General features: G+C 44.9%; 1 protein-coding gene across 3 annotated transcripts in view; it reads right to left on the bottom strand.

The window, feature by feature from the left end:
• The window catches only part of LOC122544222 (nectin-1-like), a 69,391-nt gene extending 43,612 nt beyond the window's left edge, over positions 1-25,779 (bottom strand). For 2 of the 3 annotated variants that reach the window (XR_015753537.1, XM_043683301.2), the window contains exons 1-3: positions 25,525-25,779; positions 2,226-2,576; positions 516-809 (exon numbers count right to left, since the gene is read on the bottom strand). Coding sequence is in view for 2 of the 3 variants with exons in the window: in XM_043683301.2 (XP_043539236.1) it covers positions 516-809; positions 2,226-2,576; positions 25,525-25,576 (697 nt within the window). In the remaining variant the exon portion in view is untranslated. The remainder of the gene's footprint in view (positions 1-515; positions 810-2,225; positions 2,577-25,524) is intronic. The other variant, XM_043683300.2, reaches the window with a different exon arrangement.
• Between the last annotated feature and the right edge of the window lie 479 nt (positions 25,780-26,258).

Raw genomic sequence — 26,258 nt, 5'->3', positions numbered from 1 at the left:
AGCTCCACCCAGACAGTTGCCAAAGGGTGAAATCGAACCTCGTCCCTCGCGCTGGAAAGCAGCAGTGCTAACCACTGCTACGCTTGCACAAACATTGGGAATTAACACTGATATTTCCCAGTGCTTAGTAGTTTTTTTTGATGAATGAAGCTGGTTTGGCTGTAGAAATATATTTGCTGGAATGGTATTTCCTAGCCAGATAGAAACAGTCCTTCTATAATATGATGGCTGCATTCTTGTGCAACCCAGTGTTCAAGAAAAATCACACTTTAGAAACAGTGTTTAAAGTGTTGGCAAGGTAATCATGTTACAGCCAACACGTTTTAAAAGTTTATGCTTTAGAAACAGTGTTCCCAATTCGACAACTGCAAATTCACATTGACAAGAGTCTTGTCAGAACAGAACGAGTCAAGAACAGCTGCCCAAGAGTAACACACTGAAATGGTTAGAGAAAAGGTCGATTTCAGCAACCAGGGGAATGGAGCAGAGAGCTGGGCACACCCACGAGTACTTACACTGTACAGAGAGTGTGATGGGAATGGTCTCTGGCCGATCGAGTGCCTGTTGCATTACCACACAGGTCAGCTTCTCCCCGTTGTTGTCACCGGTGGGAATCATCAAGTATTCGCTCGTCACTGTGAAAGTGCCGTTGTTGTTTTTGGTAACAGTCTCAGAAACGTTGCCCTCAGAGCCCCCTGACCAGTTGATGGTGGCTGGAGGCTTCCCATTTGCAGAGACACACCTGGCGACGGGGACTTCAGCGTGTCCAGCTTGGACAAGGATCGTTTTGCCTGAATTCTCTGGCTTGGCTGTGAGAGAGGGAGGAGAGGAGAAATAAACAATGAGCAAAAGGCACAGGGATGAGAAACAAGGCTGTCCATGAGCACTTCCCAAGGTTCAAGGTGACATCTCCCGGGTCATACGACGAGGTCAAACAATCCCCCCCCCCCCCATCCTCGAGCCTGGAATTAATATCAGGAATTTATTTGCATTCAAATCCTCTCTTTTTTGAGAAAGTCACTCCACATTTCCATTACCGTCTTCCCTCCCCCCAAAAAAAGACAACAAAGCAAACTTGGAAATGGGTGACAGCAGGGCTTTAGGATTGTAGTTAGAAGCCTCTGTGCTGTCCCATTTATAAAAGAAGGTGATCTGCCCTCCCTACAGGGTCTGTGGGTGATTCGTGTCCCCCAGCCCCACACCAACATGGCTGACTGGCAGAACAATCTATTCAGAGTGACAATGCTTCACAGGTTAGCTGTCCCTGAGGAACTGGGAAGTGCAGCACTTCTCAAATCCAGGGTCTCCACCACAAACTCAATGGGGGAAATGGAGAGGGCAAACGTGACACAAAAATGGATGGGGTTCATTCAAACATGAGCCAGTACAAGCACAGACCACTGAATGGCCTCTCATTGCTCTTTCTGGAGGGGGTGGACACACTGACTGAGCCAACATTGACTGCCAATCCTTGAATCACCCTGGTGAAGGTGGGGGGGGGGGAGCGGCCTTCTTGAACTGGTGCAGCTCACGCGCTGGAGATAGACCCACAATGCCCTTTGGGAGTGAATGCCAGGATTTTGACCCAGTGACACTGAAGGAACGGCCGATATATTTCCAAGCCAGGATGGTGAGGGGCTCGGAGGGGAAATTGATGTGGGTGGTGTTCCCCTGTACCTGCTGCCCTTGACTTTCTAGATGGAAGTAGTCACGAGGCTGGAAGATTCTGCCTGAGATCTTCGGTGAATTCCAGCAGCACATCTTGTAAATGCTACATATTGCTGCTACTGAGCATTGGGGGTGGAGGAAGTGGATGTTTGTGGATGTGATGCCAATTGAGCAAGAGTTGCTTCGTCTTGGATGGTGTTGAGCTTCTTGAGTGTTGTTAGAGCTGCAGGGCCAAGTGGGGAGCATTCCCTCATACTCCTGACTTGTGCCATGTAGATGGTGGACAGGTTTTGGAGAATCAGGAGATGCTCTTATAGTTGCTGTGTTTATATGGTAAGACAAGTTGAGCTTCTGGTCAATGGTAATCCCATAGGATGCTGACAGTGGGGAATTGAGTGATTGGAGATATTGTGGGAGGTCCAGATTCGAAGAGGAGCAGGGAAGACAGAGATGGCCCTCAGCTCCAGTGTAGACTGCCCTTGTCCAATAGGGTCAAAGCCACTGCACTATGGGGAAAAAAAGAGGAGTGTCCAAGGAAAGGAAGACATTCTTCCTACCTAGGATGGTCAAGTTGGTGGTAGCATCCTGGTTGCCATCAGGGTAGGTAGCGAACTCGCAACTGTAAATCCCATCATCCGCCATCTCCAGGCGATCAATGATCAGCGTGGCGTCCGTGTTGGTGACCTTGCGAAAGTGGATGCGGCCGCCGGTGTCAGTCGGATAGTTGATGCCAAAGTCGGGGTTGTACACAGCCAGGTTCACCTTACTGGTGGTGGGGTTCTTCATCCAGGTGATCTGTGTGACCTGGAGCGAGTTGTCAGGATCCACAAACTGGCACCGCAGGATCGCCTGGTTCCCCACGTAGCCGTAAATGAAGGGTTCCACTTTCACGTTCTGGGCATCACAAACTGTAGTGAGTAAGGGACACAGGAGAGAAATAAACAGGCATCAGCATAAAGCATTGAAAACCCAAGGTATCATTATCCACAATTCAGGAATTGGAGGAGACCCTGCCCTTCAACCCTCAGGCCTGTTCCATGCTTGGACAAATCCCCTCCCCTTTCACCAGCCTCCCCCCCCCCACCCCGCAACTCCAGATCCCATTTCCATATTCCTGAAGACTCCAAACCCAATCAATCCTTTGCCTTTTTTTTAAAATGTGGAGGGTGCTTCATATTTCAAGTGTCTGTAAATATCAACCATTGGCTCAGAAGCTTCAGACACTTAGATATACCCCCTAAAACAAGTAACACACCACCCACTTTGTTCCCTGCCCCCAACCGCCAAAGGAAATGGTTTCTCTCCCTCAAGTGTTTGAGTCATCTCACGTCCCTTGTTCATACCTTGAAAATCTTAAATGAAGTTACTGGATGAGCCCAAGTGAAGCTAAATTAAACAAGAATGAAACCAGAAGGAGAAAACATATGAAGCCTGGTGATGACCCAATGCTCAGAAGATTGTCTATTTTAGTCTGTTTGTGGTTAGCTGAAGGATGTTTATACTGAGTGCAGGAACTCAACACCAATGGCCTGAACTGCCTGAAATGAGATGTGGACTGCTCATCAGCTGAATGCGTGACTGTGGTGGAATTTTGCTACATAATTATAGTGCAGAAGCTTGGAGGAGATCTAAAAGTGGTGAACAATGAGTGTAAGCTAAAACAGAGGTCAGGGTTAGTTAAAATCAAGAGTTAAGCCTCTTTCCATGGAGATGCAGAGAGGTCTGACTGAATTAATGGACTAAACCCATCTGGAATGCATGACATGTTTGTGATGCTTGCCAGTTGTCAATCTGATGGCTCAGTGGTTAGCACTGCTGCCTCACAGCACTAAGGACCCAGGTTCAATTCCACCCTTGGGTGACTGTGCAAACTCCGTGTAGACATTCTCCCAGCACTTGCATGGGTTTTCTCTGGGTGCTCTGGCTTCCTCCCAGTCCAAAGATGTGCAGGGAGGGTGGACCACTAAATTGCACAGACTGTCTGAGGTTGTTCTGGCTCGGTGGATTAGCCACAGGAAATGCATGGTATATCTAAAGGGTAGGGGTATGGGCAGCTCTTCAGAAGGTTGGTGTGGGCTCAATGGGTTGAATGGCCTGTTTCCACACTCAAGGGATTCTATCATTCTACACAACATTTAAAAGGCATCTTGATGGGTATATGAATAGGAAAGGTTTAATGGGGATATGAATAGGAAGGGTTTAATGGGGATATGAATAGTAAAGGTTTAAGAGGGATTTGGGCCAGGTGCTGGCAAATGGAACTAGATGAATTTAGGATATCTGGTCAGCATGGATAAGTCAGATCGAAGGGTCAGTTTCGGTGCTGTATATTGGTATGATTATTATATGCTGGAGACGGGACAGTGTCAGAATTAGAACCTACAGCTTCTTTGCATGGAAAGAGTACTTATGAGACCAAACTTTGCCTCAGAGCATAGTGAGCTAGCTCGAGGGAAGTGGAAATCACCTGAGCAATGCCTGTCCTGCTGCTGTCCTCTGACAAATCTGCAGAAACCAGTTCACTTGAGAGTGTAAGCATTGTGCGATAGGATTTTTGCAGTTTGTTTTGTGATGCATTATGCTTTACTAAAAGAACGTTGGTTATATCCCATTAGAACTGCCTCAGGTTATTGATATCTGGAGGAAACCTGATGGACCAGAGAGAGTGGAAATGAGAGCCAACAGAACAACCTTTGAATATTCTACACTCGAGGGAAAAGATGCACTTCACAATCAGAAGAACTGGCATGAGTTCAACGTAGAAAATCTGAGAATCATAGAATCCCTACAATGTGAAGAGGCCACTGATCCACCAAGTCTGCACTGACCCTCCTACTCAGACACAGCTTCCCACTGTCCTGCCATAGTCCCATATTTCCCATGGCTAATTCACCTTTGTCAGGGCCATGTGTGAATTGAATGGGATGTGGCTTGAAGAAGCTGCTAGGATCTTGGAGGGTTATAGTGAGGATGGCAATGGAGGAGCTCCTTTGCTGTATTTAAGCTTTCTTGACCTGTAGGAATGTTTTCTCAGTCCTACACTTAAGCACCTAATTGGCCTGTACAGGGTAAGGATAGATAATTCTACTTTTTACTCTTATCTCCAGTGTTCAGTAAATAGTCCAGGTGCTGTTTTCCTTGGTGCCTCAGAGGCTAAGAGGTGATTTTATAGAGACTTATGAAATCATGAAGGGCATAGATAACATGATTAGCCAAGATCGTTTTCCTGGAATAAGGGAGTCTGAAACTAAAGGGCATAGGTTTAAGATGAGAGGGTAAAGATTTAAAAAAAAAAAAGAGACCAGGGGTGGTGTGTGTATGGAATGAGCTGGCAGGGGAAGTGGAGGAAGCTGGCACAATTACAACATTTAAAAGGCATCTGGATGGATACATGAATAGGAAAGGTTAAGAGGGATATAGGCCAAATGCTAGCAAATAGGACGAGATTAATTTAGGATATCTGGTCAGTATGGACAAGTTGGACCAAAGGTCTCCGTGTAGTACAGCTCTATGACCTAGCCTCTATATCCCTGGACACTATGGGCAATTTCCCATGGCCGATCCACCCATCTCTGGACTATGGTGGGAAACCAGAGCACCCGGAGGACACCCATGCAGATATGGAGAACATGCAAACTCCACAAAGACACATTCGTCAGAGGAATCAAACATATGTCCCTGGCGCTGAGAGACAATAGTGCAAACCACCGAACCACCAGGGCAATATGCTATGCACAGCAAAAACGTACAAACAGGGAGGTGACAATGGCCCAGTTAACCTGTTATAGTGATGGTGGGGTGGTGAGGATTTCACAGAATTCTTTGTTACAGGAAATGGCTCTTATCTTTATATCTCAACGTCAGGCCTCATCTGAAAGATGGCCACTGCCCCCACCCCAGGGTCCCTACTGAGAGGGAGAGGGCGGGGATGGGGGGGGTTAGTGAGGGAATGGAGCTGAACAAGGCAATGGGAGGGAACATAGTTCAAAAATGTGGTGCTGGAAAAACACAGCAGGCCAGGCAGCATCCGAGGAGCAGGAGAATCAACGTTTCGGGCATAAGCCCTTCTTCAGGAATGAGGCTGGTGTGCCAAGCAGGCTGAGATAAAGGGTAGGGGGGGAGGGGTGCTGGGAATACGATAGGTGGAAGGAGGTGAGGGTGATAGGCCGGAGAGAGGGGTGGGGGCGGTGAGGTCGGGAAGGAGATTGCAGGTCAAGAGGGCGGTGCTGAATCCGGGAGTTGGGACGGAGATAAAGTAGGGAGGAGGCCAAGGACCTGCATGTCCTTGGCGGAGTGGGAGGGGGAGTTAAAGTGTTCAGCCACGGGGCAGTTGGGTTGGTTGGTGCAGGTGTCCCAGAGGTGTTCCCTGAAACGTTCCGCAAGTAGACGGCCTGTCTCCCCAATGTAGAGGAGACCACATCGGGTGCAACGGATACAGTAAATGATGTGTGTGGCGGTGCAGGTAAATTTGCATGGAAGGATCCATTGGGGCCTTGGAGGGGAGGTGAGGGGGGAGGTGTGGGCGCAACATGAAGGGGGTGGGGGGGAAAAAAAAAGAATGGCAGACTGCAGCAAAAGTGAAAGGAAGTTGTCGAAATGGTTTGCTCTCAAGTGATCTGAGAACAAAAAGCTGTTTGGAGCACAGCCATGAAAGGCCTTATCTTAAAACACTGCAATTCACCACCAGGTTCCTACGGCAACGGGAGCTGCCAGCACAAAAAGGCAGATCTCATTGAAAATCCGGCCAAATTAAAACTCCCAGTTCACTCAGAAAACAGCTAAGGCAGTCAGTCTTCACCAGGAAAGTGTCGAGATTGGGTGGGGAGATGAGGGTATGTGATGGAGACAGACAGACACACACACGGTAGGAAGGAAAAAAAGGGGAGAAGAGAGATGGAAGAAGGGGGAGAGAGACAGAGGGAAAGTCAGACCGAGGCAGAGAGAGAGAAAAGAGGGAGGAGTGATAAAGGGCATTTTAACATGGTGGATTGGTCATAAAATAGAACCAAGTTACAAATTTCAGCTCTGATCGGGAAATTATATTGAACCAGTTGAAAAAGACAAAGCCTAAAGTCAAGGATATTTGTGGGTTTTGGCTGTTTTAAATTCAGAATCTGTTAGCAATTCTGAGATACATCTTCACAATGGTGGGGTCTGAGTCCATGGGAGGTTCCAACTCCGGGGTATGGTGGCTGCCACCGATCCTGTGGGGGGGGGGGGGGGGGTGTACTTCAACTCCCATAGCCCAAAATAACAGATCTACAAACAAGCACAAGAGTGAAATGTGTCTGTGGCTGCAATATTAGCTCAGTACTTCCACACTAGACCTCACACCACAAGTTATCACTCTTAGTGAAGGGCGGAATTTCATAGTCATAGAGAAGTACAGCACAGAAACAGACCCTTCAGTCCAACTTGACCATGCTGACCAGATATCCCCAACCTAATCTAGATCCATTTGCCAGCACTTGGCCCATATCCCTCCAAACCCTTCCTATTCATATACAGTACCCATCCAGTTGTCATTGTACCAGCCTCCACCACATCCTCTGGCAGCTCATTCTATACACACACCACCCTCTCAGTGAAAATTTTGCCCTGTAGGACTTTTTTATATCTTTCCCCTCTCACCCTAAACCTATGCCCTCTAGTTCTGGACTCCCTCACCTCAGGGAAAAGAACTTGTCTATTTATCCTATTCATGCCCCTCATGATTTTATGAACTTCTAGAAGGTCACCCCTCAGCCTCAGATGATCCAAGAAAAACAGTCCCAGCCTATTCAACCTCTCTCTATAGCTCAAATCCTCCAAGCCTGGCAACATCCTTGGAAATCTCTTCTGTCCCCTTTCAAATTTCACAACATCCTTCCAATAGGAGGGACACCAGAATTGCATACAATATTCCAAAAGTGGCCAAACCAACATCCTGTACAGCTGCAACATGACCTCCCAACTCCTATATTCAATACTGCGACCAATAGAGGAAAGCATACCAAGCGCCTTCTTCACGATCCTATCTACTTTCAAGGAGCTATGAACCTGCACTCCAAGGTCTTTTTGAGAATGTGAATAGGGTATAAGCAGGCAGGGAAAGAGTTAAGTTTTGAGTTGTGCAAAATAAGAGGTGCAGCTGAGCATGACTCAGATTAGATAAGAATTTACAATTAAGAATGGGATGCTGGAGGCAAGGATAATGGGTTAACAAGGTGGAAAAGCATTTAACAGGATGAGGTAGCATTCAGTATGTAACATCAGTTAACAAGGTGAAAATGTACTCATTATGTAAAGCCAATTATTCATTGTGTAACAGCAGATGGCTTAATCTTTACGGTTGATGCTCACTGATTGGAATGGTCACCCAATCACTATGTATGTTGCCTTGTCTGGATGCTCCTCCCTGTAAACTATACAGTTCATTGAGAAACTACAGTTCCAGAGAAGACAGGGAACTGATGTCCCTGTGCACATTGGCGGCCATTCTCTCTCCCTCCAGCGCCTGGATGGAGGAGGTAAAACTATACTGATGAAATTCAACATGAGCAAATGCAAGGTCTTGCACTTTGGAAAAAAGAATGCGGGCTGGACTATTTTCTAAACAATGAATAAATTCATAAAGCCAAAGTACAAAGGGGTCTGGGAGTGCTAATCCAGGATTCTCTAAAGGTTGATTTGGAGGTTGAGTCGGAGGTTGAGTCCATGGTTAAGAAAGCAAATGTAATGTTGTCATTTATTTTAAGAGGCTTGGAATGTAAAAGCAGCGATGTATTACAGAGACTTTATAAAGATCTGGTTAGGCCCCATTTAGAATACTGTGTCCAGATTTGGGCCCCACACCTCAGGAAGGACGTACTGGCACTGGAGCGTGTCCAGCAGAGATTCACATGGATGATCCCTGGAATGGTAAGCCTAACATAATGACTGAGAATCCTGGGATTGTATTCATTAGAGTTCAGAAGGTTGAGGGGAGATTTAATAGAAAATTACAAGATAATGTATGGCTTAGAAAAGGTGGACACTGGGAATTTGTTTCTGTCAGGGAGGGATACTAGGGCAAGGCCTTAGAATTAGAGGGGGTCAATTTAAAATGGAAATGAGGAGACATTTCTTCAGCCAGAGTGTGGTGGGCCTATGGAATTCATTGCCACGGAGTGCAGTGGGAATCGGGATGTTAAATGTCTTCAAGGCAGAGATTGATAAATTCTTGATCTCACAAGGGATTAAGGAATACGGGGAGAGTGCGGGTAAGTGGAATTGAAATGCTCATCAGCCATGATTGAATGGTGGAGTGGACTCGATGGGTCAAATGGCCTTACTTCCACTCCGGTGTCTTACGGTCTTATACTGCGTCTCTAAGCATTTTGCTTCGACTTGGGGGGCGTGGGGTAGGGGGAGGAATGGGACAACACCTTTGTTCAGCAACATTCCCTGAGACCTTACCATTAGGTGTATAAGTCTTGCTAAGGTGTGCTTTTCCCAAATGCAGCACCCCGCATTTATGTAAATTAAATTCCATCTGCCATTCCCCAACCCATTGGTCCATCTGATCAAGATCACGTTGTAATCTGAGGTTACCTTCTTCACTGTCCACTACACCTCTAATTTTGGTGTCATCTGCAAACTAACTAACTATATCTCCTATGTCCAAATCATTTATCCCCAAATCATTTATATAAATAAGGAAAAGGAGTGGATCCAGCACCAATCTTTGTGGTACTCCACTGGTCATAGGCCTCCAGTTGGTAAAGCAAGCTTGTAACGCCACCAATCTTCTACCTTCGAGCCAGTTTTGTATCCAAGTGGCTAGTTCTCCCTCTATCCCGTGAGATCTAACATTGCTAACCATTCTCCCATGAGTAACCTTATCAAATTTACTTATTGAAGTCCACATAGATCATGTCAATTATTCCACCCTCATCAATCCTCTTTGTTACTTCTTCAAAAAAAAAACTCAAAATCAACTTTGTGAGACATGATTTCCCATGCACACAGCTATGCTGACTATCCCTAATTAGTCTTTGCCTTTCCAAAATACATATAAATCCTGTCCCTCAGGATTCCCTCCAACAAGGTTCATGTATGGAATGAGCTGCCAGAGGAAATGGTGGAGGCTCATACAATTGCAACATTTAAAAGGCATCTGGATGGGTGTGTGAATTGGAAGGGTTTGGAGGGATATGGGCTGGGTGCTGGCAGGTGGGACTAGATTGGGTTGGGATACCTGGGTCAGCATGGATGAGTTGGACCAGAGGGTCTGTTTCTGTGCTGTATGATTCTATAACTTGCCCACCACTGACATCAGGCTCTATAATTCCCGAGCTTTTCAGTTGTCCCCTTCTTAAATAGTGGCACCACATTAGCCAACTCCAGTCTTCTGACACCTCACCTGTGACTATCAATGATCCAAATGTCAGCAAGAGGCCCAGCAATCACTTCCCTAGCTTCCCACAGAGTTCTAGGGTACATCTGATCAGGTCCAATCCAATTAAATTTAAACCATGAATTGCTGCAAGACCCCATTAGGGAAGGAAATCTGCCATCCTCACTCAGTCCTGCTTACACATGATCTGCAGTGATGTTTGAATGTTTGAATGGCATAACATATCTAACTCAGTTCGAGGACATTAACATAAAAAAAACCAACAAACTGGGGGTGGAAAGAGGAGAAATTGATCCCTCCCCCTGAACTCCAGATATTTAGCATAAAGGCCTATTCCAGACCAATCAAACCGGATTGAAGTTGCTGAGACTGTCACCGATCTGTTGAGGAGCCTCGGACTGGTTGCTATTTCCACAGCAGGTTAGTCAGGATCAACTTGCTGGCCCGTTCTCTCACAAATTTACAGCTGGTAAAGCGATAGGTATCACAACTGCTGATGTCTGACCTGCTCCAGTCAAACCCACTCATGTCAATCATCAGTTAAAAGTTTGTCAAAAAAAAAAAGCCCTTCGTACTATGGTGTGCATTGGTGGGTGAAAGGGGGGCGCAGGTGAGGAGACAGGGAGCACAATCTGTGCACTTAGCAATATGTTTGAGTAATAACAGTCCCTGTTGGAATGGAGGAAACACAACAGTGAGAATGATCAGGTCATTTGGTTTTGAGATAGTGGGAGATACGAAGGTCTTACAAGGAAAGGCCGAGGGACTGGAGGCTGTTTTCGTTCGAGAGAAGAAGGTTGAGAGGTGACTTAATAGAGACATATAAGATAATCAGGAGGGTTAGATAGGGTGGACAGGGAGAGGCTTTTTCCAAGAATGGTGATGGCGAGCACGAGGGGGCATAGCTTTAAATTGAGGAGTGATAGGTATAGGACAGATGTCAGAGGTAGTTTCTTTACTCAGAGTCGTAAGGGTATGGAATGCTTTGCCTGCAACGGTAGTAGATTCGCCAACTTTAAGTACATTCAAGTCATCATTGGACAAGTATATGGAAATACATGGAATAGCGTAAGTTAGATGGACTTCAGATTTGTATGATAGGTCGGTGCAACATCAAGGGCCAAAGGGCCTGTACTGTGCTGTAATGTTCTATATTCTACAATCAAGCAAGGGGTGGAGAGAGAGGAGGATCAGACACATAGATGTCCATGGCTTCGGTGTTTCTTAATTTCTCACAGTTCAGTCAGGACCCAGTGCTCTGGCCTAGTAATCTGGTGATTTCACCAGAGGTGTAGCTGGTTTAATTATTACCACTGGCAGAGTAGCAGAGCAGGCGAAACAGGAGCTTAATGACCACACACAGCACAAGCTCCTGATAAGAGAAGTCTCCCCGACACTTCCACTTACACCAAGAGCACTTCCTGTCTCTGTGTTTCAGCCAAGAATTCAAAACACTAAAAATATCCCAAAATGGCATAAACAAGAAGTCTCAAAACTACTTTAGGACTCATCATTCACAGTCCCTGAAAATCTATAAAACCTGACAACCCGAGTGAGGAAATTCTTCCTCATCACAGAAATGACAGACCTCTTACCCAGAGACTCAATCTGAGCTCTGCCCCTAGCTTTAAAATCTCCAGTGTGAGACCCTGGCAAAATCTCAACATTTATACAAGATAATTTCTGAAACACCAGTGTCTGAGCCCTCCTTCCTCAACCTCTCAAAACATTACAAATAACAAAACCAAACACATGACTACGTTTAAAAAAACCCACAAGCTCAGTGATATAAACAGAGACCTAAGGTAGTGCCAAAGACAGCAGTGACTCTTTGCAAATAACAGTGAAAAATACTCTTTTGCGTGTTCAGTACATGTGATAATAAATATACCTAATCTAACTGCACCATCTGTCTCTCTCTCTACCTCCAGGCTACCCCCTGACCTTCAAAACATTGAGGGGCAGGGTGGGGGAAGAAAGCCACTTGAATTCCAGCACAGTGACAGGATGAACTAAGATTGGAGTTTTTTTCCCAGGAATGCAGAACAAAAGAGATTCCTCATTCAACTCATCCCTCATGAAAAAGGGGGATGTGTGAGAGGCATCTGTGCTTTCTCCAACCAACTTTCCACATCAGTGGTCTGAGTTTTTAAAAAAAAAGGAACCACTGAAGAGATTTTCAGTCGGAGATCTGATGAGCAGAAATATGAGGGAGGTAACTCCAAGGAGGTAGTTTTTTTTTTAAGCATCTTAAGCCTGGTGTCTGATTTTTAACTTCATCTTAAAAAAGGGCGAGGAAGCAAACAACAGCAATTTTCTTTATTTATTCATGGGACCTTGGTGTCACTGGCTAGGCTAGCATTTATTAACTATCCCTAATTGCCCAGAGGTCAGTTAAGAGGTAGCCACATTGCTATAGTGTGGAGTCACATGCACACCCACACAAGGTTGGGATGACAGATTTCCTTCCTTCAAGGAGGTGGTGAGGAGCTGCCTTCTTGAACCGCTGCAGTCCATGTGCTGTAGGTAGACACGCAATGTCCTTAAGGAGGGAGTTCTAGGATTTTGACTCAGCGACTCTGAAAGAACAGCGATATAATTTCAAGTCAGGTGGTGAGTGGCTTGGAGGGGAAATCACAGGGGATGGTGTTCCCATATATTCTTCTGCCTTTGTCCTTCTAGATGGAACTGATTGTGGATTTGGAAGGTGCTGTCGGAGGATCTTTGGTGAATATCTGTAGTACATCTTGTAAGTATTCGCAACAGTATGTACTGAGTATCAGTGATGGAGGGAATGGATGTTTATGAATGTGGGATTAATCAAGCAGGGCCTACCTTGCCCTGGATGGTGCTGACTTCTTGAGCTACACCTGTCAAGGCATGTAGGGAGTAGATGGTGAACAGGCTTTAAGGAGTAAGGAGGCGAGTTACTCACTGCAGGATTCCTGGCCTTTGACCTGCTCTTGTAGCTACTGTGTTGATTCCGCAGGTTAAGTGGCTGGAGGAGGCTACTGAGGTAGGAAAGGGATGGAGAAATTTGGTAACCTAGATGAGAAATTTGGAAATGGGTGGTCTCTGAGCATGGGGCAGGCAGTGGGATAGGAGAGTTTTGGATTGTACGCAGGATGCACAGAGTCCAGGATAAGAAATAGGTGTCTGGGAAAACATTTGATAGCTTCATCTGATGATTCTCTGTGACCAGTGGCAATCATGTGCCCTACTTAACCAACATTTGAGTGCCCTGTGAGGAGAGATTAGTGAATACAGACCCAAATGAACCAGAGTTCAGAAAGATGAAGGAGGTGAGGGATCGGACTGAAATGTAAAAAATTCCACACAGGTCTGGACAGACTAGATGCAGAAAGAGTGTATCCCCTTGTTGGAGAGTCAAGAACCAGGACGCAACCTCAAGTATATGAGGCAGATCATTTGGGACTGAGTTGAGGAAATATTTCTTCAATAAGAAGATAGCAAATCTGTGGAATTCTCTATCAGAGAAGGTTGAGGAGGTTCAACTCACCGATTACAATTAAATGAAACAGACAAATAGAGCTTTAGATTTAAAAAGGCATCAAGGGGTTTAGGGAGAAAGCAGGAATATGAAACAGAGATAAAATCATGGAACCCTTATAGTATAGAAGCAGCCATTCGGCCAATCGAGTCTATACCAACTCTCCAAAGAGCATCCCACCTATATCCACCCTATAACCCTGCATTTCCCATACCTAATCCACCTAACCTACACATCCCTGGACACAATGGCAATTTAGCACAGTCAATCCACTCTAACCTGCACATCTTTGGACTGTGGGAGGAAACTGGAGCACCCAGACAAAACCCACACAGATGCGGGGAGAATGAATGTGTGGAGTTTGATTCCACCCTTGGAAGAACGTGCAAACTGGGGTCCCTGGCATGGAGAGGCAGCAGTGTTAAACACTGAGCCACCAGAGGATTGGCAATGATCCTATACTGAATGGTGGAACGGGCTCAGACGGATTGAATGATCTGACTATGGGTATCCCTCTTAAAAGCAAAGGCGTCTTTTTAAAATATAATGAAACATTGTCATCCTAATATACCCCAAGCAAATCCCATGGTTGGTTTCATGTCAAAATAAATTCCTGATTTGTTAACTAGGTTATTCGATAACTCAATAACATTGCCATTCCTACAGAGAGTGAACTATACAGCACGAGAGAGTGCGAGCAATCGAGAGAGACACAGAGTGCAATCCAGTCCAAGAACACGGTCTTGTGCAGCGCACACCTGCTTATTATTTCACGGGTGTCCTCGCTCAAAATTCACAAGCTCAAGGACAACTGCAGAGAGAGACACAGAATAAAAATGCCAGCAGAACCCACACAGTTCAACAACGTCCAGCTCAATCCAACACAACCCTTTAGGTTTTACATGTGCATGCCTCACAACATGCATAAGTAATTGCCTAATAGTACACAAGAGACTGTCGGCAACTCAAAAGGAAACAATGTTTATATATATCCTTAGAGCACCAATTGGAGCTGGTTTCAAGATCTTTTACACTATCTAGCTACGAGACACATTGTAGCACAGAAGTAATGGGTCGGGTGCTGGCAGGTGGGACTAGATTGGGTTGGGATATCTGGTCAGCATGGATGAGTTGGACCGAAGCGTGTTTCCATGCTGTACATCTCTAGGATTCTAAATTTAAACCTAACCTTCGAGCTCTCACCTCCTTCTCTCTAGTTGCTCCAGCAACACACCCAAGCACCCATCTGATCAGATTATAGTTCAGTTCTGGAATAAAGTGCTCTGAAGAGCTGCGAAAGGGTTTATCATGTTTAAGAAACTATTTAAATGCAAATGTTGTAGCAGAAGTAACAAAAAGATCAGAGGCTAACCCTACAGCTACTTCAGCCAAAAATATCCAATCTAGTCACGTGGAGAATATCAACATGACTACCTTCCCAAATTTTAATCATCGAGTCCAGTACCTGATTGTTATCGCAACACACAGCACAGCCATTAGGCTGAACGGTCCATTTCTGTGCAGAAAATATTTGTGGAATATTACCCTCACTCTTCCCCAATTTCCAAAAACGGAACTGGGTGAGAAATACACTCCTCTGTCGCACCAAACAGATTTAGCAACAGTCTAATTACAGAACACTCCAACCAATGTAGCAAATCACGACCACATTTCTGTGGTCAGTGATCACTTTGGTTTGATTCTGCGAAGAGGGACTGAAGGTGGCTTCCTTTAAAGGTGATACCAGTCTAACAGAGCAGCATTAAAAAGGACCACTGGGGTAACCGCAGATACGCGCCTCTACCACAACATTACCAAGCAGCAGTAGCAGCCTGGAGCCACACTGAGCTGCAAGATCCCAAACTCCAGCCCGTGGGAAATTTTGAGAGTCGGGGTGTGCAAGTGGCATGGACGGAAGGAGGTAATGCAGGGAGAAAAGGGGAAGTGAGCCAGACATTTGTTGGAATTCTGAAATGGCTGCACTCCTCCCATTGAGATGAAGCAAACCTGTTTAACAGGCAGTGTAAGTTTGGGTGTGTCTGCTTGGGGTGGAAACGCAATGTTACCTCACGAGCATACAATAGATATAGATCTATTACTGCTGTTTAATGAGAGCTGGAAATGTGGGACACAAGAACTTTAACAGCAAGTAGTACACCTGACCAGAGGTGGCAACAATTAAAATTTCAGTGGTCTAGAAAGGAGAGAGCGCGCACAAGAGCACACACGAAGCACTGTCAGGTTTAGCTCAATGCACACTCCCTCCTCAGATGCTGAAGGTTTCAGCACTCACTCCAATGCTTTGAGCATGGAAACCTGGCAAAACACATTCAGCCCCATACCACTCAGCTGGGTCAATCGTTCAAAGGAGACACTAAAACAGGGCCTATGCCTCCGTTCTTTCAGAAAGAATGGCATAAACGCTGGGCTGCCCACAGCCAAAAGGTTGACCCTTAACCAACAATCCAAAGCAATGATCCAATTGTTCGACTGATTCCTGTTTGTCAGAGCTTGCCATCTGCCATTGGTTCCCATTTTCCTCCTTGAACCAGTCCCCTCACTTTGGAAGGTCTTGGGGATAGCCCTGGGCTGGGCTACACAAACGCAGGCATTGGCCCACTCCTTCAGCCAATCACATGACATAGCCTGCTTCAGTCAGTCAGTCAGTCAATCACTTCAGAAAACTCCCAACTGCAGCACTCAATGCTGTCTCATCAATTACCACAGTGCCTGTGGGCTATCAAGGGATGTGGGCTGATGGGTCTTGTTAAGTGACAAGTCACTAACAACACAGATGAATAGCCTTGAGGAGCTCCATTCTCTCTCAGTGGTGTCTAACCACCCAGCTTCTTGCACCTTGCCTTCTGATTTCCATTGTTCCACCTCCAGTCCTCCTGGTCCGGAGGCCTAAGCTCACTTATTCGCTTTCACAAACCTCTCTCTATTTCCTCTCTCAAAATAGATTCAGAACTGACTGGTGTTTTGCTAATATTAACCCATACTAACATTACTTGTGGCCCAGAATTAGATTGCTCGATGACAGGTTAAAATGCATTGTGCAAATGTCAGCCAAAAAGCCTGTACCTTAATTGCACTTGGAGAGCATCAGAAACCACACCAGTAAGCATCAAGAAACATCAGACTTTCATTTTTTTTTAAAACAAGAGCATCATGTGTTAGACCTCTCTGTCCAAGTCAGCGTGTCACATTCACAGCACAGAAACCATGATGTTATTCAAAGTTCCTCCAGTCTTTACAGGTTAGGAAGTTCAGCTAGGTTGATCGCATAACATTCAACTCTACTTACCTGCCTTTACCTTTCATTCCCCTTATTGATCAAAAATCTGTCTATTGCTGCTTCAAATATACTTAACAACCCAGCCCTGGCAGTCCCAGGTGGTGAAAAAATGCCACACATTCACCAATTCAAGTCAAGTTGCCATAGTCTTACTAGACCATAGGGCTGCTTTCTCATTAGAAAGTGATGACTGGTGGTGGTTTAATCGGAGTGTCATCCTTCCTCAGGTGAGGGTAGAGGTTGGAGGAGGACAGCCCTTCATGGTAACCTCAGTCAGTGTGGGGATTGAACCCATGCTGTTGGAATCAAACCACTTTGCAGACCAGCTGTCTCACCAACTGAGCTAAACCAAACCCCTACCCCAGACATTCGCCATCCTCAGGAGAAATTCCACATCTCTGTGGGCCCCTTAGCTTGAGATGATGCACTCTGTTCCTCAAGTCTCCCACAAGGGGAAATCAACCTCTCCACACCTACCCAATCACATGTCCCAAAAATTTTATGCTTCAATAGCATCGCCTCTCATTCATCTAAAAGCCGATGAGTAACTGGGCCAATCAACTTCTCCTCCATAAGACAGTCTCTCCGTATCCAGGATCAGCTGAGTGAACCTTCTTCAGACTGCCACCAATGCCAGTCTATCTTTCCTTCAATAAGGAGACCAGAAGTGATCATAGTTTCCTAGCTGGGGTCTGGATAGTGCTTTGTACAGTTTTAGCAAGACTTCTCCATGATATACTCCGTTCTCTTTGTAATAAAGGCCAGCATTTTATTTGCCCTCCCTATTATCCGCTGAACTTGGATGCTAGCTTTTTATGATGCACGCACAAGTTCCTTTCTTCTACCTGCCAAAAAGTGTGTAACGTCACATTTTAACTCTGTCGGCCAAGCATTTGCCCGCTCACTGAACCTGCCTTTTTCCTATTGTAAAAACCAAAAGAACTGTGGTTGCTGTAAATCAGAGACAAAACAGAAATTGCTAGAAAAGACTTAGCAAGTCTGGCAGAATCTGTGGATAGAAATCAGAGTTAACGTTTCAAGTAGAGTGATCCTTCCTCAGAACCCTCAATTCCAGCAATTCCTATTTTGGTCTTTGTTCTACTTGCGCCATCCTCATCACTTGCTTTTCCACTATTAATGTCATCCACAAACTTGACGACAATACATTCACTTTCATCATCCAACTAATAAACAAGGCAGGCAGACAGAGACACAGAGACAGACAGAGAAATAAAAAGTGACCCTTAGCACTCATCACAGGTTACCAAAATCCAAAAAATGTCCTCCTTAGCTCAACTCCCTGTCTATTACTTAGCCAATTCGCTATCCTTGCTAATATACCAACCCCAACATTATGGTCCGTAATCCTATTAAGTAGCCTGATGTGTGGTAACTTATTTAACACCTCTTTAGAAACAAAACACTATATTTACTAGTTATGCTTCATCTATCTAGATTGTTACCTCGAAAATAAAGCGAGTGAATTAATCAGGTAATGCACTGTCACCAATCATCTGGAGAGGACTATAAAAGCAGGGATATACTTCTGAGGCTTTATAAAGCTCTAGTCAAAGCACATTCAGAGTATCAGGAGCTATTTTGGGCTCCATACCTCAGGAAAAGACGTATTAGACCTGGAGCAGGTCCAGAGGAGGTTCACCAGAATTGGGAAGATGTTTCCAGTGGGTGGAGATTGAGAGAAATGTCTCTGGCCAGACAGTGGTGAATCTGTGGAATTCATTGCCACAGAACACTGTGGAGGCCAGATCATTGAGTATATTTAAAACAGAGGTAGATATGTTCTTGGTTGCCATGGGGATCAAAGGTTACGGGGAGAAAGCTGGAAAATGGTGTTGACTTATTAGATTTTAAAAAATTAGATTCCCTACAGTGTGGATACAGGCCCTTCGGCCCAACAAGTCCACACCGACCCTCCGAAGAGCAACCCACTCAGACCCATTACCCTATACCTAACACTAAGGGCGATTTTGCATGGCCAATTCACCTAACCTGCACATCTTTGGACTGTCGGAGAAAACCGGAGCACCCGGAGGAAACCCTCACAGACACTGGGAGAATGTGCAAACTCCACACAGACAGTTGCCCGAGGCAGGAATTGAACCTGGGTGCCTGGCGCTGTGAGGCAGAAGTGCTAACCACTGTGCCACCCCAGTGAGCCACCGTGCCGGGGCAAATACAATGGGCCGAATGGCCTAATATCTGCTCTTATGATCATATGGTAAGATTTTCCCCTCATGAAACCATACGGACTCTGCTCAAATTTATCATGTACAGGTATCGCCCGCTTTTCAAAAGCTCATTTCACTTTTAAGAAAGACCTACATTAGTACTTGCTTTCACAAACCAAAAGAAATCCGAAGAGGATTTTAGCTTTTAGGAGAAAAAGCAAAATTTTTCACATATAAACTAATGTTTATTCACTTTACGCCATTTCAGTTTACAGAAGGTTTCATAGGAACACTCTAGGGGCAGGGGAATACCTGCATTTCTAACATAACTGCTCTGATATCCTTTTTATTTTCCATTTACATTTACCCAATGGCAGAGGTTAAGCTAATCAGCCAGGATGGTTGCACAATTGTTGGCACTTTATTCCTTCGTTAGTGACATGGACAAATTCATCCTTTACCGTTCAATTTCCCCTTGAGACTGAATGGGACTGCACAAGAGTTGCATTTTTAAACAGAGTGCCCTTTGTGACCTCAGAACATTCCAAGGGATTTTCTATAAAAAAGGCTAAGTTAAGTGTATTTGAGGTGTCATCACTGTTACGATGTAGGAAATGCTGCAACCAATTTGCGCGCAGCCAGCTCCAGCAAACTGCAATTGGACCAGACTGTCCATTTAGCAATGTTGGTTTATGGGGTGGGGGCACAGCATCTACTTTCTTTCCAAAGGGATCATTCTTATTTATCCGGTGGTGGGGTAAGGAATATGTGTCTCAACGTCACATCTCACCCTGCAAGACAACATTCCAGTCCTACAGCGCTTTGCCCAGCGTAAGCAATAGCTTACTTGGCCTATCTGCACTGGTTAAAGGCGTAACATGAACAATATCCCAAACTGCAGTTTGTCTGCTACTCCTGCAATGTCAGTTTATCGCCCCCATCTGTGAATCAAAGAATGAGGATGACCACAGTCAGATCAAACAAAGTTACAGCGAAAATAACTGCAGTTTAAAAAAGCAGTTCTAAAAGTGTTATGGTGTGATGGCGTTACACGCAATACAAGGCTACAGGGAGAGAAGGCAGTGCTGAAAAGAAAAAGGGCCGAATTACCACCTCCTGTGCTGCAACACTTCTGTCATAGGAATAAAAAGGGGAAATCTCCTTCCTCGCAACAGATACAGAAATCTGTTCACAGCGTGAGAGGGAGGGGGTTCTCTCTGATGATTAAACAAACATTCCCTGGGACAGCAAAAAGGGATGTTCCCCCAAGCAAATGATTGGAGGCAGATTCATCCTGATTGCCATATGCTGTTCACCGTGAAGGAGGTCAGGCCTTGGTCAAATTGTGGAGGAAAGGAGCTTATTACAGATAAATATACTCAACGATCTAGTCTCCACAGCATTCTGTGGCAATGAATTCCACAGATTCACCACTCTCTGGCCTAAGAAGTTTCTCTCAATCTCCATTCGAAAAAGGTCTTCCCTTTTCTCTAAGGCTGTGCCCTTAGGTCCTTGTCTCTCCTCCCATTGGAAACATCTTCTCAATGTCCCAGGCTGTTCAATATTCTGCAAGTTTCAATCAGATCTCCCCATATCCTTCCAACATCATATATAGCCCCAGAGTCCTCAAACGTTCCTCATGTGTTAAGCTTTTCATTCTGGTCAACCTCCTCTGGACCTGCTCCGCGGCCAATATATCTTTCCTGAGGCATGGAGCCCAAAATAGCTCCTAATACTCTAAATGTGGCCTGACTGGAGCTTTATAAAGCCTCAGAAGTATATCCCTGCTTTTATAATTCTCTCCAGATCAATGATGACATTGCATTACCCAATTAATTCATTCACTTGATTTTTGAGGTAACAATCTAGATAGATGAAGCATTCATTTATGTTTCCCCTTTCATGAGTTAAGCACTTTACAATCAATGCAGCATCTTTTCTTTTGTAGGAGCGGTGGCCATAACTGTATCGCAGAAAATACAGTTGTAGGTCTGAGGGGGTCAAAGACATTTTTTTTAAAAAAAACTACAGGAGGTGCTGGTGTTTTCTTTCCTCCAAACCTCTGTCCACCCCCACCGAGGGTGGTGAGATTCTGAACTGGACTGCCAGAGGTAATGATGGAGGGGAGTACAATTTCATCACTTAAGAAACATTTAGACAGGTCCATGGATGGAATAGGTATAGAGGGATATGGACCCAATGCAGGCAAATGGGATTAGGTTAATTGTGAAAACTGAATGGCATGGACGAGTTGGGCCGAAGGGTCTATGACTATGACTACACAACCATGACCAGGTGCTCAATATCACACGATGACGAAGGGCCAATCGACAGGGGCCTTGGTGTCAAAGAGAACCTCAAAGCCCCTCTGCTCTTAAATATACAAGATCCAGAAGGAACCTGTCAGATTGAATGTTAAATGGACATGAACTTGTCTACAATTAAAAATTAAGGATTCTCCTTTAAAGTGAAAAATTATTTTTCACTCTGCAAAATCTTATTCCCTAAAAACCGGGAAGTCAGAGGTAATAAAAAAACTGATCAGTCAATTTGTTCTTGGCTTGCAGAACAACTTAAGGAAGCAAATGATCTTTTGGTCCTCCCAGCCTGTATTCTTCCAACAGCAGCTGTTGGATTATTTACACTAACCCGAAAGAGCAAGGTCATAGAAACCTTACAGTGTTGAAGCAGACCATTTGGCCCATCGGATCCACACCGATCTTCGGAGAAGCATCTTACCCAGACCCACCCTTTCCCCGTAACCCCACATTTCCAAAGGTCAATCAACCTAACCTGCACCTCTTTGGACTGTGGGAGCACCTAGAGGAAACTCTCACAGACACTGGGAGAACGTGCAAGCTCCACGTAGAGAGTCACCCCCAAAAGAGAAACCAGGGTCCCTAAAGCCGTGAGGCAGCAGGGCTAGCCACTGAGCCACTATGCCACTCAGTGGAGGCCTGACACAGCAGTGAATCTGAATTCTATTCGCTGTCAGGGGCCTCGATCAGGAGATAGTGCTATCCAAATGAAGCAAAGCCAATATTCGAAACGTCGTAGAAAGCAGCCTTTTAAAAAGGAAAAGAAAAGATTCCCACAAGCTCCAGCCTTCCTTATCACACTACTCCAACTCCACCGGTTTACAGGAAGATGAAAGGACACTCATCATAAATGCATGCCAAAAGCCAGAATTCCTCAACGACACAAGAATGCTGTTATCTTTAATCACGTAATCACTCCCATTCTCTCTCCCTGATTGTTTCCGGGATGGGAGAGTGGTTTCTGGGAGGGGAGTGTGGTTTCTGGGAAAGAAGACGAGGTGAATTGGGTTGAGTTATTTCCAAAACTAAACACATCCAGCCAATGAGTCATGTCAGAGGTGACGTATAGAGACTGCAATAGATATAGAAGAAACTTTGGGCCTATGACCTCTGAGCACAGGAGGGGCTTTCCATCCTGTGTGAGTGTGAGTCTAGGTTGACAGATAATAATCAATGACAGAGAGAAAAGGGATTATGGGTAATAACTCTATGTCCAAAGTCCAAAAATATGCAGGTTAGATGGATTAACCAGATTAATTTGCCCCATTATATCCAGAAATGTGCAGGCTAGATGGGTTAGCCATTGGTTACAGGGACAGTGTAGGGGAGGGGGAGGGGAGTCTGGGTCGGATACTCTTCAAGAGTTGGTGTGGACTCAATGGGCCGAATGGTGTGCTTCCACACTGTAGAGATTCTATGATTCTGGTTATGACATGAAAACTAGATACTGAACAAAGTTAATCTCCAACTCCAGTTTCCATTCATTCAGAGTTCACAGAATTGAACTAAGTCATTTTATCCCCTCCCTTTATTACTACTTGCATCCTCTCTACTGAAAACCTCTCTTCCCCATTAAAGGCTATTAAACCCAATGCCAGATCTGGTAATCTTTCAGAACTGTTGACTCATTTCTTAAAGTATCGACATAGAGAAACACAAGAAATAGAGGTATGCCCCTTGACCCTGCATCGCCATTCAAAGAGGTCATATTGATCCAATTGTGGCTTTAATTCCACATTACTTTCTGTCCTCAACTACCAATTTAAAAAAAAAGAAATCTACCTAACTCATGCTTAAACATGATCAATGGCCCGTCTTTTACTGCTAACTGGGGAAGAGGAATCCAAACATGAAAGAAATTATTCCACACTTCCACTTTGATCGGGAGGCTACTAATCTTTGAACTGTGGCCCTTCATTGCAGACTTTCCCACAACGGGAAACATGATCCTAGTAACAGCCCCAGGATTTTACTTTTCAACGAGATCATCTCTCATTCTTCAAAAATTTCAAATGGGAATAGGCCCAAACTGCAGCGGTTCAAGAAAGCAGCTGACCACCACCTTCGCCAAGGGCACCTAGAGATGGGGCAACAAATGCTGGGGCCAGCCGGAAAAGTGAATAAAAACAAACCATTAGACCTGTTTCCTATGAACTAACCCCTTAATTACAGACCTGCATCAAACTGCTTTGAATTCCACTGCATCCTTTCTTCAATAAAGAGATGAAAACTGTGCACAATATTCCTGATACAATCTCAGCAAGACTCTCCGATGCACTCATTTAATCGGATCCTGGGGCAGATATAGTCACATTGTCACTAGACTGGCAATTCAGAATCCCAGGATTAATGTTCCTGGGGGTTGGTTTGAATCCCAGCAGTAGTGGCTAATTCTGAATCCAGTTTAAAAACCTAGATTAAAATGACAGCCTAATGATGAACAAACCATGTTGAACTTCATTAAAAAAAACACTCAACTGGGTCCTTTAGGGAAGGAAACTGTCATCTTTATTGATCTGTCCTACATGTGACTCCAGATCCACAGCAATGTGTTGATTTTTAACTGCCCTCTGGGCAATAAACACTGGCCCCAATAAATGTCCACATCCCATGAACAAATACAAGTAAAGCAACAACCTAACTTGATACAGTGCCTTTAGCTTGGCTTAGTTTCTTACAAGGGGGAGAAATGCTGGAGATCAGATTCAAAAAAAATTGTGTGGCGCTGGAAAAGCACAGCTGATCAGGCAGCATTGAAGGAGCAGGAAAGGCGATGTTTTGAGCATAAACTCCTCCCCAGGAACGTTTCTCACAAGGGCACTAACCATTTGACATAGAGCCCAAGACATTAGAGCTTAGTCAAAGGCAGTGGTTGCAAAATGTGTCGTAACCAGGGCAGGGGTGGATTAGGAAGGCAAGTTCATAGCACAGGACCCCAAGTGAGGTAAAGCCATGCCTTCCAATGCTGAATGAATGCAGAAGCAGAGAAGGTTCTGGAGCTGGAGGAGGTTACAAAGACAGGGACGGGTGAAGCAAAGAAAGCATTTGAAAACAAGGATGAGGACTTTTTTTTAGAAATGAAAAGAGGAGGCAATGTGGTTCACCAAACACAGGAGAGTATGGCGATGTGAGCAGAGGTGGAAAATGAGCAGAGTCTCAAACCCCAATTTGAGAGCAAGCGGACAAGACAAGGCGGCAGAATGGGAGGGTGGGGGTACTGGGTGTAGGTGTGTTTATTTGATAATAATGCCTCTATCATAGTTACTCTCCAATGACAACAACAGCTCCACCCAACTGCACCAGGATCTGGTTCCCTTCTGTTCTAACACAGTCAGGACTCTAGACTTTTCACAAAACACACACCCACCAAACTAATCCTCCAATTGTCTCCTATATGCTCTCTTTCTCTCTCAAAAACTGAAAGAAGCAATATACAAAACATCACCAGCCAATTCAAAGGCTTGCATGTTAAAACAAAAACCTTAAAAACAAACTCCCTTGAATTGTGTAATCCTGCAGTGAAAATTAAGTTACCCGAAGGAGGGAGGGTCTAAGAGACAGATAAAAGTGCACTTTGGAAATCAGATATTCTCAAAGGTTCACGCCCTTTTACACGTCCAGAAAAATACCTTTGTCTCTGGAACGCTTGAGACACAAAAGAGAACACGCCTAATTCCTTAAAAAAACCTATTTCTCTTCTGTTTTGAAATGGCGAGGGTTGGAGTTGAATTTTAAAATTAATTCAGTTGGTTGTGTATGTTCATGTATTATGGGAAGATAGAAAAAGAAAACCTGGGTTCTTCCCTCTGGGTAATCTGAGCTCACCCGTTCGCTGTAACTTTACACCAGAAAAAAACAGCTCTAGTTCAGCAGTGACCATAGAGGGAGCAAGGAATTTGACTACAACTGGTTTAAGACGAGCCTTCTGCTGAGACATATCTCGGCAGAAAGACAAAGTGTAGACATTTCAAATTTAATTCCCTCTTTCCCAATTTGAAATCATTCACCAAGGACAGAGAACATACACAGACCTCCCACCTGTAACAAGCCACACCTAAATAATGGCGATCCTAAAACAGAGGCCTTTTTTCTGCTAGGACAGCGTGTTACTTTTCCTAGGAAGTCAAATCTAAATGTGCTACAGTTAATGTTGCGAGTCCTACCAGTCCAGGTTTGAAGTAACAAGACGAAGGGAATCAGATACAACGTAGCCATTGCTGAAGGAAATGTACAGGTCGGTAGATTTCACACGACAGCAGAGCTGCAGTTCCCAGCGAAATCCACTCAGTCCTTCCGAAGATCTTGATCTGTCTATCGCTGCGACCCTCCGATCTCTCTGTCGCGAGTTTCCCCAAACGTGGCCTGTTCCTTTTCTCTGTATAGCTGCACCCTCGATACTTCCCAATAAAAAAAAACCCTTCGTTTCCCAGTATCGGTTGAAAAGACTCCTCCCCCTTTAAGGGCTGTCTCTCTCTCTCTCTCTCTCTCTCACTTCCTCAGACACGATTTCTCCTCCCCCCCACCCCCAGAAACCGAAAGCAGGTTCCCCACCGAACGAAGGAAGATTATCAATGTCTTACAAAGAGAAGGGAGTAGGGGGTGGGAGGACGGAGGCTGAGTGCGGGCGGTGTAGTGAAATGCGGGTCACCACATTCCGAGCTGAAATTTCAGTGTTTCTGGTTAAACAGGCTCGTTTCAGAGCGATTTATGTACCGAGCGTGTTCACCAGTCATCACATCTTTCAGCACCCGCTGAGGGAACACTGCACTGTAATTGGCACCATCTTAGAAATGCAGTGTTAAAAAGTGTTCGATGAGGCTTGTTTCACTTATTCCTCGGCCAGTTTGGAGTATGAAATGGGAAGTTTCTACATATGTCGTGGAGAAAATATTTATTC

Source organism: Chiloscyllium plagiosum, unplaced genomic scaffold (genome assembly GCF_037043375.1).
Source record: "Chiloscyllium plagiosum isolate Xiang-an unplaced genomic scaffold, Cpla_swu_hap1 HiC_scaffold_38, whole genome shotgun sequence".
Lineage (NCBI taxonomy): Eukaryota > Metazoa > Chordata > Chondrichthyes > Orectolobiformes > Hemiscylliidae > Chiloscyllium > Chiloscyllium plagiosum.
This window is presented reverse-complemented; position numbering and strand designations above follow the sequence as displayed.